This window comes from Schistocerca cancellata, chromosome 1, assembly GCF_023864275.1.
Source record: "Schistocerca cancellata isolate TAMUIC-IGC-003103 chromosome 1, iqSchCanc2.1, whole genome shotgun sequence".
Classification (NCBI taxonomy): Eukaryota; Metazoa; Arthropoda; class Insecta; order Orthoptera; family Acrididae; genus Schistocerca; species Schistocerca cancellata.
In genome coordinates this window covers 1,012,468,975-1,012,485,540 of record NC_064626.1, presented here as the reverse complement: position 1 = coordinate 1,012,485,540, position 16,566 = coordinate 1,012,468,975, and the positions used below count along the sequence as shown (strand labels likewise).

At 37.7% G+C, this 16,566-nt stretch overlaps 1 protein-coding gene across 2 annotated transcripts in view; it reads right to left on the bottom strand.

Moving 5' to 3' along the window:
- LOC126089118 (transmembrane protein 135-like) overlaps positions 1 to 16,566 on the bottom strand; it is a 110,393-nt gene that overhangs the window by 34,532 nt on the left and 59,295 nt on the right. For both annotated transcript variants that reach the window (XM_049906886.1, XM_049906887.1), the window contains exon 6: positions 7,103 to 7,270. In XM_049906886.1, coding sequence (XP_049762843.1) covers positions 7,103 to 7,270 — 168 coding nt within the window. The remainder of the gene's footprint in view (positions 1 to 7,102; positions 7,271 to 16,566) is intronic.

Genomic DNA, 16,566 nt, shown 5'->3' with positions numbered 1-16,566 from the left:
GACTGTCCAGACTGTCACCTCTGATAGTGTAAATGGTTCAAATGGCTCTGAGCACTATGGGACTTAACATTTGAGGTCATCAGTCCCCTAGAACTTAGAACTACTACCTAAGGACATCACACACATCCATGCCCGAGGCAGGATTCGAACCTGCAACCGTAGCAGTCACGCGGTTCCGGACTGCGCGCCTAGAACTGCTAGACTACCGCGGCCGGCACTGATAGTTTACAATGTGTTAGACTTTTCCTCTGTTGTGCCAGAGCCGACGAGGGCACCGATCTGTCCCGCAATGTCATTCTTAGAACAATTCTGCACCAAAGTTATTTAGCTGGAAGGCACCCACATGGTTCTTGGTATCTTACAGTAAGACTACTTTCTGTCTGTCCTATGTAGAAATGTGGGCAGTTGTCACATTAAAATTTGTAAATACCTGATTTGCTATTTGTCTTACTGCAGTGAATGATGTAATGCTGTCACTTAATGTTAGTGCTGAAGAATACCAGAGTATCACTGTTATGGAAAAGGTTAGCAACTTGGTATGGAATTTTTCCTATAAAGAGAATGCAGGCAAATGCATTTCTTTGTTCGTGTAAATCTGATTTAGGAGGTGTACACATACCTGCCAACCTTTTAAAAAACAGGAGATTCAATTTTAAAAATGAGTAGGTCGAATGATCAAAACTCATGACTCATTTTCAGTATAACTTCGAGAAAACTGTGTGAGTTTCTCCCTATGATGCCACAAAGTTATACAATGGCTATAAAACCACAAGTGAAAACACCAGAACTATCCAAAATATTGATTCCATACCCTCTATTGGTAGCATTGCCCAGGTAATCAGTATTATGTTGTGATGTTTTATGGTTTTAGAAAAAAAATGTATGACTGCCGAAGAACAGTGTCCAACCACAAAAACACTGGATAATAATCATCTTCACTTAGCACAATGACAACACACAAACACAAGTCCAAACAGAACACAACACTGAGCAATATGAGTTTAGATTCTACAAAATGCACGAGAAGAAGAGAAAAATAACAGTCATTGTACAGGCTGCATGCAAATTCTTGATTCCCATAAACTTTGATACGTATATTAATTAAAAACACTAATGAGTGGAAGGGCTTCCAATCATTGGCCAAAAAAACTTAAGTCACAGGTTTCCAAAACAAGTATCTTAGATTTAACAGTAATTAGCTAAAAATTGGGAGAAATAATGGCGTAATCTGGAGGCGGGAGAAAACGTGGAAAATCAGGTTTCACCTGTCTAAACCAGAAGAGTTGGCAGATGTTCGTGCATGGTTTCTTTTTGATTTTGTTGTGAAGTTTATCAATTATATCTGGACTGTATCCACTCTGGTGTGCAGTTTCTTTGATAATGTTAATTTCGTTTTGTTCATCGAGAGGACAGCTCTCAGGAATTCTGTGTTGTATTGGATGACATAACAAGCTGCTTATGACAACATCATGGTGATGGGTTTTCAGTAAATTTGAAAGGCATGTCTGTTATTTAAACTAGAACTGCAAGATCAAGAAAATTATTCCTTTATCCACTTGATGCTCCACAGTGAAGTTAATGTTGCTGTGCATGCTACTGAGAGCATTTGTAAGTTTTACAATCTCCTCAATTGTACCATTGTAGAGGATAATGGTATCATCAATATACCTTTTGTAATAAATTATTTTATCTATAAATGAACATTCTAAGCAGAAGAACTGATTTTCTATGCGACTGATGTAAATATTTGCAAGGATTCCTGGCAAACTGCTGTCCATTGCAAGACGATCTTCTTGTTTACAAATTTTATTGGCAGAAATGAAGTTATTATGTGACAGAATTAGTTCTAGCAGTTCAATGAATTCATATACATCAGTAATGGATAACTTCTTTGTGTTTTAGTAGTCATTAAGTATCTGGATTGTGGAAAATTTTACTCGTTCCACATCATTACGTAATATCATATTCATGATCCATGGAACTAGTACTAATCTAATCTAATCTAATCTTACAAATAGGTACGTTGCTGTAAAGGTTTATGATGTCCACTGAAGCAGGTACGGCACCGTCTGGTATTGATATGTCTTCGATATCTTCCATAACATCACAGTTATTCTTAATTGAGAAATACTTTTGATAAGTATAAATATTGCGGAGACCATCCTTTGCTTCTTGGTGATAAAATATGCAGGACTACTTCCACTAGAGTTTAACTACTGGAAGTATAGGGCAATTAGACTTTAAATGTTTGGTTACGGACGTAGTTTTGGTGCTGACAGATTCATGACAAGGCATTTTAGGATATCAGAGTCACATAACAGGAAATCACAAGGTATCAATAGTTTCCTTAGCTGGGCTTGAATTTGGAAGCGGGTTCACTTTGCACTTCATGTATGTTGTTTTTATGAAAAAATTCCAAAGTCTGTTGATGTATTAAGAATCATACATAACATCTGAGTTACCTTTGTCAGATTTCACTACGGAACCCTGCCTTCAGTTTTCTATTACTGTACATAAGCAGTTTGGAGTCATTTTTTGCACAACTGTGCAAGTTTTTGGTTTTGTAGGTTCTTGTGTATGATGTCCTTAACTTTAAACCCAATACTGATCTGTTTATTACTGTTTATTTTCACTGAGTCACACACCATTTTAGAGCAGACAATTTAATCCTTATTCCATGAAGTTTCAAGATTGCAGCCGGATGGTGTCCATCATTCGTCATGATATGATGGTTGACAACAGTTCAATCATCCTCAGGTGAGTGTTTGGCACTGGAGATTTTTAGTTCACATCGCTAATTTTATACCAAAAATTGGTGCAGAGATGCCTGCGTAAAGGCAAGGCACTACAAGAGCAACCTCTGTCGAGTTTCTTGCTCTCTTTGAATATGACTCCATATACAGTGCGCAGACACATGCATAATGGTGATACTCCATGTGTGCTCTCTGTCGGAATGCGGGTTCATGGAGTTAAAATTCAGATGTCAAATTAACAAAATTAACTGTCACTATACATGTCTTTAGCCCTTAAGATAAAGAAATCATCAGGTCCCATGCATTATCCAGTTGAAAGCCATCATCGTGTTTAATACAATCTCCTGCCCAAAAATCACAATTAAATCTTTGATATTGCTGTTATTGGGCCAGTGGAATACGTTTGAGGCCTTTCGCAAGTAAGTTAGTTTCATCTTTATCAAATGTGATAGTGGCGGTGTTTATCACCTTGTCATAAAACATTTGTTATGGCGTGAGTGGAGATTATAGTTTCTTTTGTAAGAACTGAGAGCAAGTATTTCTGATAATGTCTAGCTGATAAAACTAGTTGTTCTTTGCTCTCCTGGTCACTAATTTTATCTAAAATGTAAATGAATTGAATGGGAGTTAAGGAGTTGTTTACTGCCAAGTGCTGTTTGGGCATTTGCTTGTTAAGTGTATCTTCGCATTTATAAATGATTTGATTTCAGATTTTAACCATATAATTTCACAGTTTGATTTTGCAAATTTTGGCTGATTGAGTGGGCCTCCGTACATTAGTTTTAATGTAATTAAGTATTACTTCAGACAAAAACTGGTTTTTGTTAAATTTGATGGCTTGAATGGGCTTCATTATATTGATTTTACATGTTCTGAATGCTCAGACAGTTCAGTTCATGATGATGCCTGGCTAGGCAACATGAAGTGAATTTTATCCATGATGGGTGCAGCTGAACTCTGTGACTGTTCCTTTATAGGGTGTAGATTAATAACCATTACCAGTCACAACACAGGGCTGGTTTCTGTTTTCCAATGTAAACATGCTAGATGTTGCGAATGCATGTGCTTATGAAGTTACTAACATCTTAAGTGCCACTAATGTATCAAAGGCATAATATGGACGTACCAATACTTAACATGTTGACTAATATGCAGGTAATGTGTACAAATTCAAAATATGTTTGTAAAAAGTTTTATAGGGCGACAATATAGCTACTACAACTATATATAAGCACAATAATATTTTTCAACATGTCACTGTCATTGTAAAAAATTTTTTAACTGTAATGTGGAAACAATACAGATACAACAACTATATGTAAGTACAATAATATTTTTTCAATCCATGTTGCTTAGCCACTTCCAATTGTTTCAGCTGTGTCTATTTTGTCATCATCACATTACTCATTTTTTATGTCAACAGTGCAATCCAGCACTGAGTGCTGGAAACATGTAAATGAATGTAAACTACCAGATGATGGACAAAGCCTGAAACAGGTCATATGTTAAATAAAATCTGTTGCCAATGGTAGCAATTATTACTCTCTACCCTATAAAGAAACAGTCAGTGTTCAACTGCATCCATTATGGATAAAATTCAACAGTTAACAATTATGGAATATGTATGGAAGATTCTTTTGTGAGTCCTATCCATTACTGATGAATCTTACGACTGCAGAGAGTGAAGAAATACAAAAGATGATTGACAATGACGTAGCTGAATGCAGCCATAACATCTACAATAATCCACTGCTAAAGTGTGCGTCATTTATGTTGGCGGCCGAGTTTAGGTTCGTTCTGCGCATCTGATGTCACAAAACACAGTCAGCCAATGAACAGAGAACGACGTTGCCAGATCTCGACTGGAGTGCATAGCATGGACGAGTGTCTTCAGTTTTAGAAACGTTCAGTCATAAATAAAGTAATAGAACAAAAGCAATGTCTTGATAGCAGACTTTCTTTTATAGAAAGTTTGGAAAAAGCATTCTTTATACCATTTGCTTCATATTCTATTAATTAATTAAACCAAACAAGCAATAAGACTCCTAATTCAGGCGATAGCAAGGAAAGGGGCTTGTATCAATTTCACAAACCGCTTTTTCGCAATAAAGAACAGCGGTAATTGTTTATTTCCTATTGTACTTCGCCGAAGCGTGAGTAATTCATAGTCATACCAACAGTGTTTGTCAGTATTTTGCGTGACGTGTTACAGTCCTCATGGCGTTCTGTTATCAGACGAATTGCGTAACGGTTAAGGTGTTGGACTTCTAAGCGAAAGGTTATGAGTTCAAACCTTGTGCACTGCTTAATATTTTCATTATTTAAAAACAATATCGAAGTGCCTTACTTCACGAATTATGTTCGTTTGAATGCAATTTTTTTGAAATTTCTAGTGCTTTGTCTCTTCATTAACCCTTTCGCTGCTGCAGACACGTGCTCCCCGCATTCCGCACTGTGCGTGATTTCGTCATCACTGCACTGCTCGCATGTGCAGACACATGGTGTTCCCACTGCTTTGACACACTTATCATTCGATTTCACAAAAACTATTTGGCCCAAAAATTTGATTTTTACACACCTTCTTAACTGATACCTTCCCCCCATAAATGACTTAATTTTGTTTTGATGTTCAACGCAGTTATTATGCAGCATTACATGTAGTAATTTTATATGAAATTTAGGTATCTTGTCCACATTTCATTCTCAACATCGTGGCAACTAAAATCGACCATACGGAAAGTATACTCTATGGACTTTTACCTCTGCAAACTCTTCAAAATTTCGTGCAATGGTTTACTATATTTAATGCTGCATAATAACTACGTTGAACATCGAAACAAAATTAAGTCATTTACGGTGGGAAGGTATCAGTCAAGAAGACATGTAAAAATCTAATTTTTGGGCCAAATAGTTTTTGTGGAATCGAATGATAAGAGTGTCAAAGCAGTCGGAACACGATGTGTCTGCACAGGCGAGCAGTGCAGTGACAAAATCGCGCACAGCGTGGAATGCAGGGAGCACGTCTTTGTAGTAGCGAAAGGGTTAATGCGGCCGTGGTGGCTTTACTTCATGAACTGCGCGCTCCCCCCTAAACGTAAGCTGCGAACTATGCTATACTATGGCGCTGCTTCTATTGGCGCGTGCGTCGTGTGCAACTGGCAACACAGCAATCTCCCGCGTCTGGGCGGGCATGCTCGAACCGTCAAGATAAAAGAATTGAACTATAGAATAGCTCTGTGGTCGGCACGCTGCAAGCGTCCCAAGCCCGAGCTCCACTCATCTTCCTCAGTTCACATTGCTTTTACTGCACTCATGACTTCTAATTGGGCTTGGTGAACTGTGAACTGGCCTCTGTATGGTACTGCCATTGTGTGGATGTTTCTCCAACTATTTTGGCAATCTCAAAGACAACCCTTACTTGTTTAAAACCACTGCACTGACACATGGAATTGGAGTTTTTGCAGGTTTCTTGTTGTGCTAGTAGTGCATTTTTCTGATAAATATGTCCAAGTTTTTGACCAATACTGAGATTGAGAAGATTTTGAAGGCACCACCTGAATATTCTGGTTGAAAGCGAATAACTAGCACCAGAAGGAATCCTAAAAGATAAAAATTGCAGGAGAAGTTGTGAAACAGAATCACAAATATATTCTCTAGTGAGACTGCAACGATGGAATGATTAGCATGAAACATGGTGAGAAAAAAAAAAAAAAAGAGAAGAAGTCATTTTGATGTCCGAAAACAAATGATGAAACAAGGGCACCTTCTTAACAGTCACCAGTTCTGGAATACCAAGACTAGTGGTTGACAAAAACTGAACAAAGCATCTGCAGTTCCCACTTCATAATTGAAAGGCAAGACAAGAGAATGCAAAAAGTAAAGGAAATAAGCATATATAAAACTACACAGAACTGTAGGCTAAATAGTATATAAATTACATACAAGTAGCAGCAATAATAGCACAGAATGTACTGTGAGTTTAGAAAATGACACACAGAATGCTATTGCAAACATTATTGCAGTTTTTAATTTAATTACATGAACTGTTGCAGCAGCTCCCATTTTTTGGGGTACCCTTGTTATCAACACTGCAAAATTAAACATATGTTGATAACAAAACTATGGACATTTCAGCTAGATATTTTTGATGCAGTATGGGTCTATGGTAGTACGCGACTCAGCTAAACTTTTTTTTTTTTTAAGATGTTGCAACAAGACGAACAGTCAAGAGAATGAATTACAAAGCTGATTTGGTTCTTTTATAATGAACCTCAAGTCTGCAAAATGTGTAAGAAATAACAGAAACAAAATTTAGTTTCTGTCACAATTTTATAGAGATTTGTACTCACCCTAAATAATCCAGAAAATCCCCCAAGAAATGCTCCAAATCTGAATGCATCTCGTTGCACCAGTACACCAGGTAACATCTTCGGGTGACGTACAAGTTTACGAATCTGAAGCAGTAGTCTCAGACAGACTTGAAGACCATACCCTATTGAGAATAACTTTGCTGTTCCCTAAAAGTAAAGTCATTCAGTAATTCCGCCATTAATAAATGCAATAAAATGACATGATAGAAATAATGCATAAAAAATTGATGTACCATACATTTCTCTCTTATCACTTACTCCGAGAGAAAAACGTGAATGAAACAGACACAAACAGCAGCTAAACATATTGCAAAATATAAGGACAAAATTTCAATTTAAAATGTTCAAATATAATATATAAGAAGAACATGAGGTTCATTTGCTAAACAGAAAAATCCTATGTCCTTTTTTATTCTGCATACAATTTGTAGGAAACTTAATGCAGTTGTATTTCCAACTTATTATTGCCAAAAACCATTTACTTATTTTGTGTCCAAGTCACAGACGACAATTTATGCGCACACCTTTGCCACCAATAATTCCCGTATGTTTGAGGAGGTTTTCAGAGTCAGACATGAATTAAATTTCATCAGTGAGCATGTCCCAGAGAAAAAGTCACAGCTGGAAATGTAGCTCACAAGATCATGGAGTGGGCAAAAGAAGAGAGTAAGTATATTTCAAACAATGTATGTGTGTAAGGGCAATGTATGTGCATTTGGGCATTGCAGAGAAGTATAAGTTATCTTCAAAACAGCAGTGGTGCATTTATAGCAACTGTGTAGAAAAGTATATTCTACATGGCGCGCAATTTAATATTTCCAATGTAAGAAAAGATAGAATCTTTACTTACCCTAAAGATGGCACGTTAAAGTGCAGACAGGCACAATTAAAAGACGCTTACCATAATTCCTCAGCCACAGCCTTAAAAAAAAAAAAAAAAAAAAAAAAAAAAAAAAAAAAAAAAAAAAAAAAAAAAAAAAACACCATTCCTTCAAACAAGCAAGCGCACCTTACATACACATGACCGCCACCTCCAGCAGCTTGGATCAGAACACAACTGTCATGGAGAATGGAAGGAGAGAACTGGAGGGGGTGGGGAAGAGGAAGGGATAGCAGTGTATAGGTGGGGAGGAGAGAGGAGCACTGTCTAGTGGAGTGTGTAGGAACTAAATTGCCAACAGCTACAGCATCAGGAAGTTGCGGGGGTGGGGGGACTGTTGGGGTGGAGGGTGCAAAAACAGTATGTTACCTTAGGTTGAGACTGGGATGATTACAGGAGCAGAGAATGTGTTGTGAGAAAAACTCTCATCTGTGTAGTTCAGAAAAGCTGTTGGTTGAGGGAAGGAACTAGATGGCTCAGGTAGTGAAGCAGCCACTAAAATCAAGCATGTTCTGTCCAGCTGCATGTTGTGCCACATGGTGGTTTACTTTGCTCTTGGCCACAGTTTGGCGGTGGCCATTCATCCCGGTAGACAATTCGTTGGTAGTCATATCAACATAAAATCATTGAACAGCTTTTTGTACTGGTATGACTACCAACCAGCTTGAGACGAAGCAAGCTGGGATCTCTTTACTTACTTTCTTGTTTTGCCATCTGCCTCCTTAAATTCATTTTTTTTTTCTTTTTGCCTAATTATCTTTAACATACATGAGTATAATCTGCATTTTCATAAAAGAGAAAGGTTGGCCCTCAGTCTTAAGGAATATAGCACCAGGTCTAATTTTGTGTTTAGTTTTGTGTATGTCATCACAATTTTCTAATTTATTTTGACTATTCCTAGTTAATATCTTTTGTTATAGGGTGAAATCAGTAACTGTTTAGTGGCTTAGATTCTGTTGTTCACTTGCAAACAAATATAAATTCTGTACTTTATAAACATTTTGAAGAACCACCACTAGGATTCTTAAAGTATTTATTTGGCTCTATTCGAAAATATATAGCAAATCTAGCCCTTAATTAATTCCAAAATAATTACCAAGTTTGTCAAAAGTATTGTTTGTATAACTATATCTGTTAATTTCATTATTTAAACATAACAAATAATTCAGCCAAACCTTTAAGAAACTGTTAAAAAGAAGGAATTTTTTTATATATTCAGTTAAATGAATGAGTTATGTCTTAATTGTAATTTCTGTAAATTAAATATCAAACAATGTATGGTTTCAGTACCTATTATTGTGAGGATATATGAAGTCCCCAGTTTTCGTCCCGAGTCAATCAGCCCACTGATGATTTTCAGACGAGACACATGCATCAACTTAACCATGAAATAAGTGTAACACAAATAGGCCATGTTTAAAATAATTACAGTGTCTGTTCAATAGTGCCACACGTAGCATCTTATTCTGCAAGAACTGTATGGGTAGATTTTTACTGCTCATAGATGTTCAACAGTAAACTATTGTAGCAGTATGCTGACATTTGCCTGCAAACTATCAATAAGGCTTATCAAAAGTTAACCAATAGTGAACTGGCCATATTAACTGTGTAATGTTGGAGGGGGGAGGGGGTGTTGTCAACAGTGAAAAACAACTGTGCAACTGTCTGGTACATCATTCACAGTAGTCAGTGTTGAACTTGCACCGCCCCGCCCCCCCTCCCATTTTACAGCCAGTATAAGAATGCAATACGTCGACACCAATGAGTATCAACAATGAAATAAAGCAGGCGAATGTCACAAGCTGTCCACCAGGATTAATAGCCACTGCCACACTGTGCCCAAGAGCAAAGTAGACCAACCTATGGCTTAACATGCAACTGAACGTAACATGCTTTATTGTAATGGCTGCTTCATTTCCCAATCCACCTGGATCCTCACCTCCACCACCAGCTTTTCTGAACTATGCAGATGTTAGTTGTCCTCACAACACATTCTCTGCTCCCATAATTACCGCAGTTTCAACCTACAGTAACATGCCGTTCCCACACCCTCTACCCTATTACCTCCTCCCCATCCTCATCTCCTACCTTCTTTGTTTTTGCAGCCCTCTGCCAATGGATCCGCCCATGTTTCCCTGCTCCTCTCCTTTTCCGCTCCATTTTCCCCACCTCCCTGCCCCCGCAACTTCCTGAAGCTATACCTGTTGGCAGTATAGTTCCTGTACACTCTGCCAGACAGTGCTCCCCTCTCCCCCACCTGTATGCTTCTATCCCTTCCCCTTCCCCACCCTCTCCAGATTGCTGCTCCCATTCCCTGTGGCAGCTGCTTTCTGGTCTATGCTGCCAGAAATGGCGGTCATATGTGAGGCGTGCTTGCTTGTATAAATGAATGGTGTGTGTGTTTCTCTTTCTTTTCTGGCGAAGGCTGTGGCCGACAGTTTACGTGTAAGTGCCTTTTAGCCTTTTAGCTGTGCCTGTCTGCAACTTAACAAGTGACCTTTACACTAAGTAGGAATCTATCTTTCCCTACATTGTTCATATTCCAACCTGGAGTTTCCATTGTAATTTAATTTTTGAAAGACAGAAGTAATTATATACAGAAGTTTGCATAACTGAGACTGCTTGAGATCACTATGATGAATGGTGTTGCCATGATATCTCAAGTAAAAAGACGAAAACACCATATATCACATCAAGCCTTCCAATATTCTAAATCTGACTGGAAAAATACACCATATCACACCAAGACCATTTGGCTAACATATACCCAAGTTCCAAAGAGAATTGCAAAAGGCCTGTAAGGAGAAACATTGTTTGATCATGATTTAAATGTCAGCATTTTAAAAACCATCAGAAGCAAAAAAGGAGACTCTTCCTTTACTTGTTTTGAAATCTTTTGTTTCTTACAGGAAGTTTCACCTTCAAAGTATATCAATAAGTGCTCAAACACCACTTCCTGAGTATGAATTAATTGTCTAATTTTAGACTGAAAATGAAGACGGACACATACTGAGTACTAGACAGCGATTATTGCAGGAGAGTGAAATCACAATTACAAGAGATGTTCATTAACTGTAAATTCAAATACTTTAACATACAATACTGGTACTGTGACTAACATTAGAGAAACCTATTAAGTAATGTGACATATCATCAATGATGTTTATTATTTGGATTCCATAGCTGAAAATCAAAGTAACTGCTGTGGAAAAGTAATGTAAAACAGAGCTGGACACTGTGAGCTTCCTTGAGACATGCAAAAATAGTAATTTGGTATTAAAAATTTTGAATTTGTTCTACTGCTGGATTAAACTCCTTCTGTGACACTGCACTATCTACTGGTATTGTGAAACAACAAAGTTTAGGAAACGTAAATTACTAAAAAAGTTGGGAAAGTTATCAAGAGGATTTTTACCAACAGAAAGTGATGACAAACATTTTAAAATCTGGAGTATGAGAGTTCTACAACACGGATTGTAGGCTTTAGAAGTGCATGGCTCTGCTGACCCTTTAGCGAAGGTTAGCAAGAGAGACAATGTATATTGACGCACTATGGTAGGAAGGTCACAGGACGGCCCCTCGTGATATCACAAAGAATAAACTGGAGATATGAAAGTTGACAGGTTACATCTCAGTTTAATAGCAGTCTACGAGTGATTGATGGATCACAGCTGCAGTTAAATATGAAACAGCATGATAATCACTACACAGGATAGATTCAGATAAGCCACCAGCAACAGAAAATACTACAATGTGACATAATTATTGTTTTAAAATTTACTTTTCCTATTGTTAGAATCAGCAGTGCCCCAGAAACTGGCTCCATGATTTGTTCACAGTGAACGTTTAAAGAAAACAATGTTGTGGAAAAAATGGAAATTTCATGGAAGGCTTTCACTGTATGATTTCTTACAATTTTCGTGAAAGCCTAAATTGACTACTACATCTCAAATCACTTCATTCAAATTTTGGTAATCCATCACCTTTAGAAAAGATTGTTTGGAATTGGTTCACAGAATTTCATCACAGTTGTGCTCCCATCATCGGTGAATTTCATGAAAGCCAACCAACATAGATGCTGTGAGCAACATGATTGAAGAGGATCAACATGTGATTTACCGTGAGACAGAGACATCTTTGAGCTTGTCAAAGACTGCAATAAATTTGATTTTGACATCATTAAGCTGTGAAAAAGACCAGTGGTCAGTCAATGCACAACTTGAACAAAATTCAAAAACAGGTCATTTCAAATGGTGAAAGGCAATGCTCAAAAAATTAGACTGAGGAAATTCAAAATGTGACATAATAATGTAAAAAGTGAAGAAACTTGGACATATTCAAACACGGCGGAAACTGTGCAGCAATTAACCATTTGAGTGTACTAACATGAACTGAAACCAAGTTGGTACGTTCACAATGCTGTTCCAAGAAAATGATTACTGAATTTTATGGTCAGAACACTTAGAAGATGCACCAAATCTACTAGAGAGACTTTCTTCACTGTACTATGCTTGTCTGTCCTCTGCCAGAGTATTGCTGCATAGTGCAGGATCCTTACAAGACGATTAGCAGAGAGTTACAAATGTTTGAAGACAGGCAGCATGTTTTGTATTATCATGGAATACAGGAGAGAGTGTCACAGACATGCAAGTTGGGGTGGCAATCATTAAAACAAAAATGCTTTCTGTTGCAGCGAGATCTTTTCAAAAAGTGTCAGTCACCAATTTTCTCCTGCGAATGTGAAAATATTCTGCGCAGTCCCATTATAAGGTTTGTTACATTGTGACGTAACATGCAGCGCGATAATGGCTGCAAGTTGTACTGTTCAGGCCACAGACGGACACTTCTGGCAAGCTTGCTTCTTCCTCATATGACGTATGCCTACCTGTGTGCTCATTATGTGTACTGGTTACATTGAAGTATCAAATGGCAGAGTTCACAAAATTACTGTTGTATTTTTAATTTTTAATACTGGAATGTGAAAGTCAGTGTTATTAAGTGCTATGTGTTCATAAATCAACAAATTTGTGACGTAACACACTGACTGCTATCAGTGATAACTGTACCCAAGCATGAATATGCCCCTTTCCAACCTTGAATATATTAAAGTTCTATGACTGTGAGGATAGAATGAGGAGAAGTAACATGTGGGAGCTTACGCCATCTACAGAGGGAGAAATGACCATCGTAACAAGTTAATTAGAACTCCCACGGAAAGACTTAAATGTTCATTTTTTCCATGTGCTAATCTAGAGAGTAACAGTCAAGAAATGGTTCAAATCAAATGGCTCTGAGCACTATGGGACTCAACTGCTGTGGTTATTAGTCCCCTAGAACTTAGAACTACTTAAACCTAACTAACCTAAGGACAGCACACAACACCCAGCCATCACGAGGCAGAGAAAATCCCTGACCCCGCCAGGAATCGAACCCGGGAACCCGGGCGTGGGAAGCGAGAACGCTACCGCACGACCACGAGATGCGGGCAAGAAATGGTCTTAAACTGGTTCTATGAACCCTCTGCCAAGCACTTAAGAGTGAATTTCAGAACAGGCAGATGTAGATTTATTTCTATGGCTATGCAAGACATGTTGCAGGCACAAAACGTCATCCAAAAATGTACTGAATGCTTTTTCAGAAAATTATTTTGAACAATTAGTTCATGAGCCCACTCGAAGCGTAAATGGTTGCGAAAGCACGCTTGACCTCTTAGCAACAAATTATCCTGGACAAATAGGGAGTATCATGATGAATACAGGGATCGATGACCACAAGGCAGTTGCTGCTAGGCTGAATACCATAACACCTACAACCAAAAGAAACACAAAGTATATCTATTAAAAAAAGCTTATAAATATGCTCTTGATGCCTTTTTAAGAAACAGTCTTCACTCCTTCCAATCAGATCATTTAAGCATAGAAAAGATGTGGAATGATTTCAAAGAGGTAGTATCAATGGCAATTGAGAGATATATACCACATAAATTAATAAGTGATGGTACTGATTCCCAGGGATGGCAACTGAGAGATATATACCACATAAATTAAAAAGTGAGGGTACTGATTCCCAGCGGTACACAAAACGGGTCAAATTGTTGTTGCAAAAGCAACGAAAAAAGCTTGCCAAATTTAAAAGAACGCATAATCCCAAAGATCACCAAAGTTTTGCACAAGTTCGAAATATAGCGCGTACTTCAATGTGAGATGCTTTTAATAATTTCCACAACAAAACTCTGTCTCGGAATCTGGCAGAAAACCCAAAGAGATTGTGGTCATAGATAAAGCACACCAGTGGCAAGATGCAATCAATACCTTCACTGCGTGATAACAACGGCGATGTCATTGATGACAGTGCCACTAAAGAAGCATTATTAAACATGGTTTTCCGAAACTCCTTCACCAAAGACGATAAAGTAAATATTCCTGAATTCCAATCAAGAACAACTGCCGAGATGAGAAACATAGAAGTGGATATCCTCAGTGTAGCGAAGCATCTTAAATCACTTAATAAAGGCAAGGACTCCGGTCCAGATTGTATACCAGTCAGGTTTTGAGTAGCCGTCTTAGATTGTTTGCAGATGATACTGTCATTTACCATCTTGTGAAGTCATCTGATGACCAAAACTAATTGAAAAATGATTTACATAAGATATCTGTATGGGGGCGAAAAGAAGCAATAGACCCTGAATAAAGAAAAGTGGGACGTTATTCACACAAGTATTAAAAGAAATCCGCTAAATTTTGATTACACTATAAGTCACACAAATCTGAAGGCTGCAAATTAAACTAAATATTTAGAGAGTACAATTACAAATATCCTAAATTCAAAAGATCACATAGATAATGTCATGAGTAGAGCAAACCAAAGACTGTGATTCACTGGCAGAACACTTGGAAGGTGCAACAGGCCTACTAAAGAGACTGCTTACACCACGCTTGTCCGCCCTGTTCTGGAATATTGCTGTGCAGTGTGGGATCCGCATCAGGTGGGACTGATGGATGACATCAAAAAAGTTCAAAGGAGGGCAGCTCATTTTGTTTTATCGCAAAGTAGGGGAAACGGTGTCACAGACATGATAACGTAAATTGGACTTCAATCATTAAAACAAAGGCATTTTTCATTGTGACGGGATCTTCTCACGAAATTTCAATCACCAGTTTTCTCCTCCGATTGCAAAAACATTCTGTTGGCATCCACCTGCATAGGGAGAAATGATCATCATGATAAAATAAGAGAAATCAGGGCTCAAACAGAGAAATTTAACTGCTCATTTTTCCCGCACGCCATTCGAGAGTGGAATGGTAAAGATACAGCTTGAAGGTGGTTCACTGAACCCTCTACCGAGCAGTTTAATGTGAATAACAGAGTAACCACATAGATGTAGATGTTGCATCAACTACTTTTGAGTTAATGCTAAATTTTCAATGCAATAGGGTCTGCAGCTGCGATGAACTTTTTGAAAGATTTCATGATGCTTTCAGCTGCCATTCTCTTTATTGCATGTACGATTGTACAATTTCAGCCCTAGGCCATTTTCAAGTATTTTATGGATGATTTTTCAGTAGTAAATTATGTCATGTATGTTGTTGCCCCTATGACTCCATGTTATGCTCATAAAATAAATCCAAGATGTTTTACTCTCTCTCGACATCTCGGATTCATTTTATGAGCACAACATGGAGTCATAGGGGCAACAACATGCATGACAATTTACTATTGAAAAATCATCCTTAAAATACTTGAAAATGACCTAAGGCCAGAATTGTACAGTCATACAGGCAATAAAGAGAATGGCAGCTGAAGGCATCATGAAATGTTTCAAAAAATTAATGCTAAATGGTATACAACAATTTGTTTGCCACACCTCATTGATGAAATCAAGAAAAAAATAACCAAAACATCACATCGTGTTTCATCATGACGATGACAGAGGTCATACAGCACATCAAACAAATAATAAACTGACGAATAAAACTGTTTAATTAATGCTTCACTGCCTGTGTTCACTCAATTTATCATCCAACAACTTCTTTCTGTTCCCTTTTGTTACACTAACATTGTGTAAATAGTGATTTTCATCACCAAGACACTGCTGAATTGAATCAAAACTATGTTTTTGAGGTACCAGATTCAGAAAAGAAAAAACGTTCCCAGAACTGATTTAAACACATGTAAAATTTTATAAATTTAGAGGCAAATACTTTGAGAGACAATAATATTATTTTCGTATAAAAAATTGTTTTCTTCCATTGCTTTAAGAAAAACCTTTAAGGTAACTGCTAGGTCATTACTATCTTCCTTTCTCTGTCAGTTGCTAAAATCAGCAGCTCATCCTTTTCTTCATATGCAGATCTGACAATGATTTCCCTGCATCCCCAACAATTCTTGCATATCTTTAGTACCCTGCCACCCACTCTTCACATCATCGTACAGGTGTGGTCATTCCCACAGATGGGGTTGGTCACAATGGTTTAGCTGATCACTGTACATCTGACAATCTACAAGCATCATCTTAACCAACTCAAACATTATGCTTCATACTGTTCCAAATGGAAGATTCAAG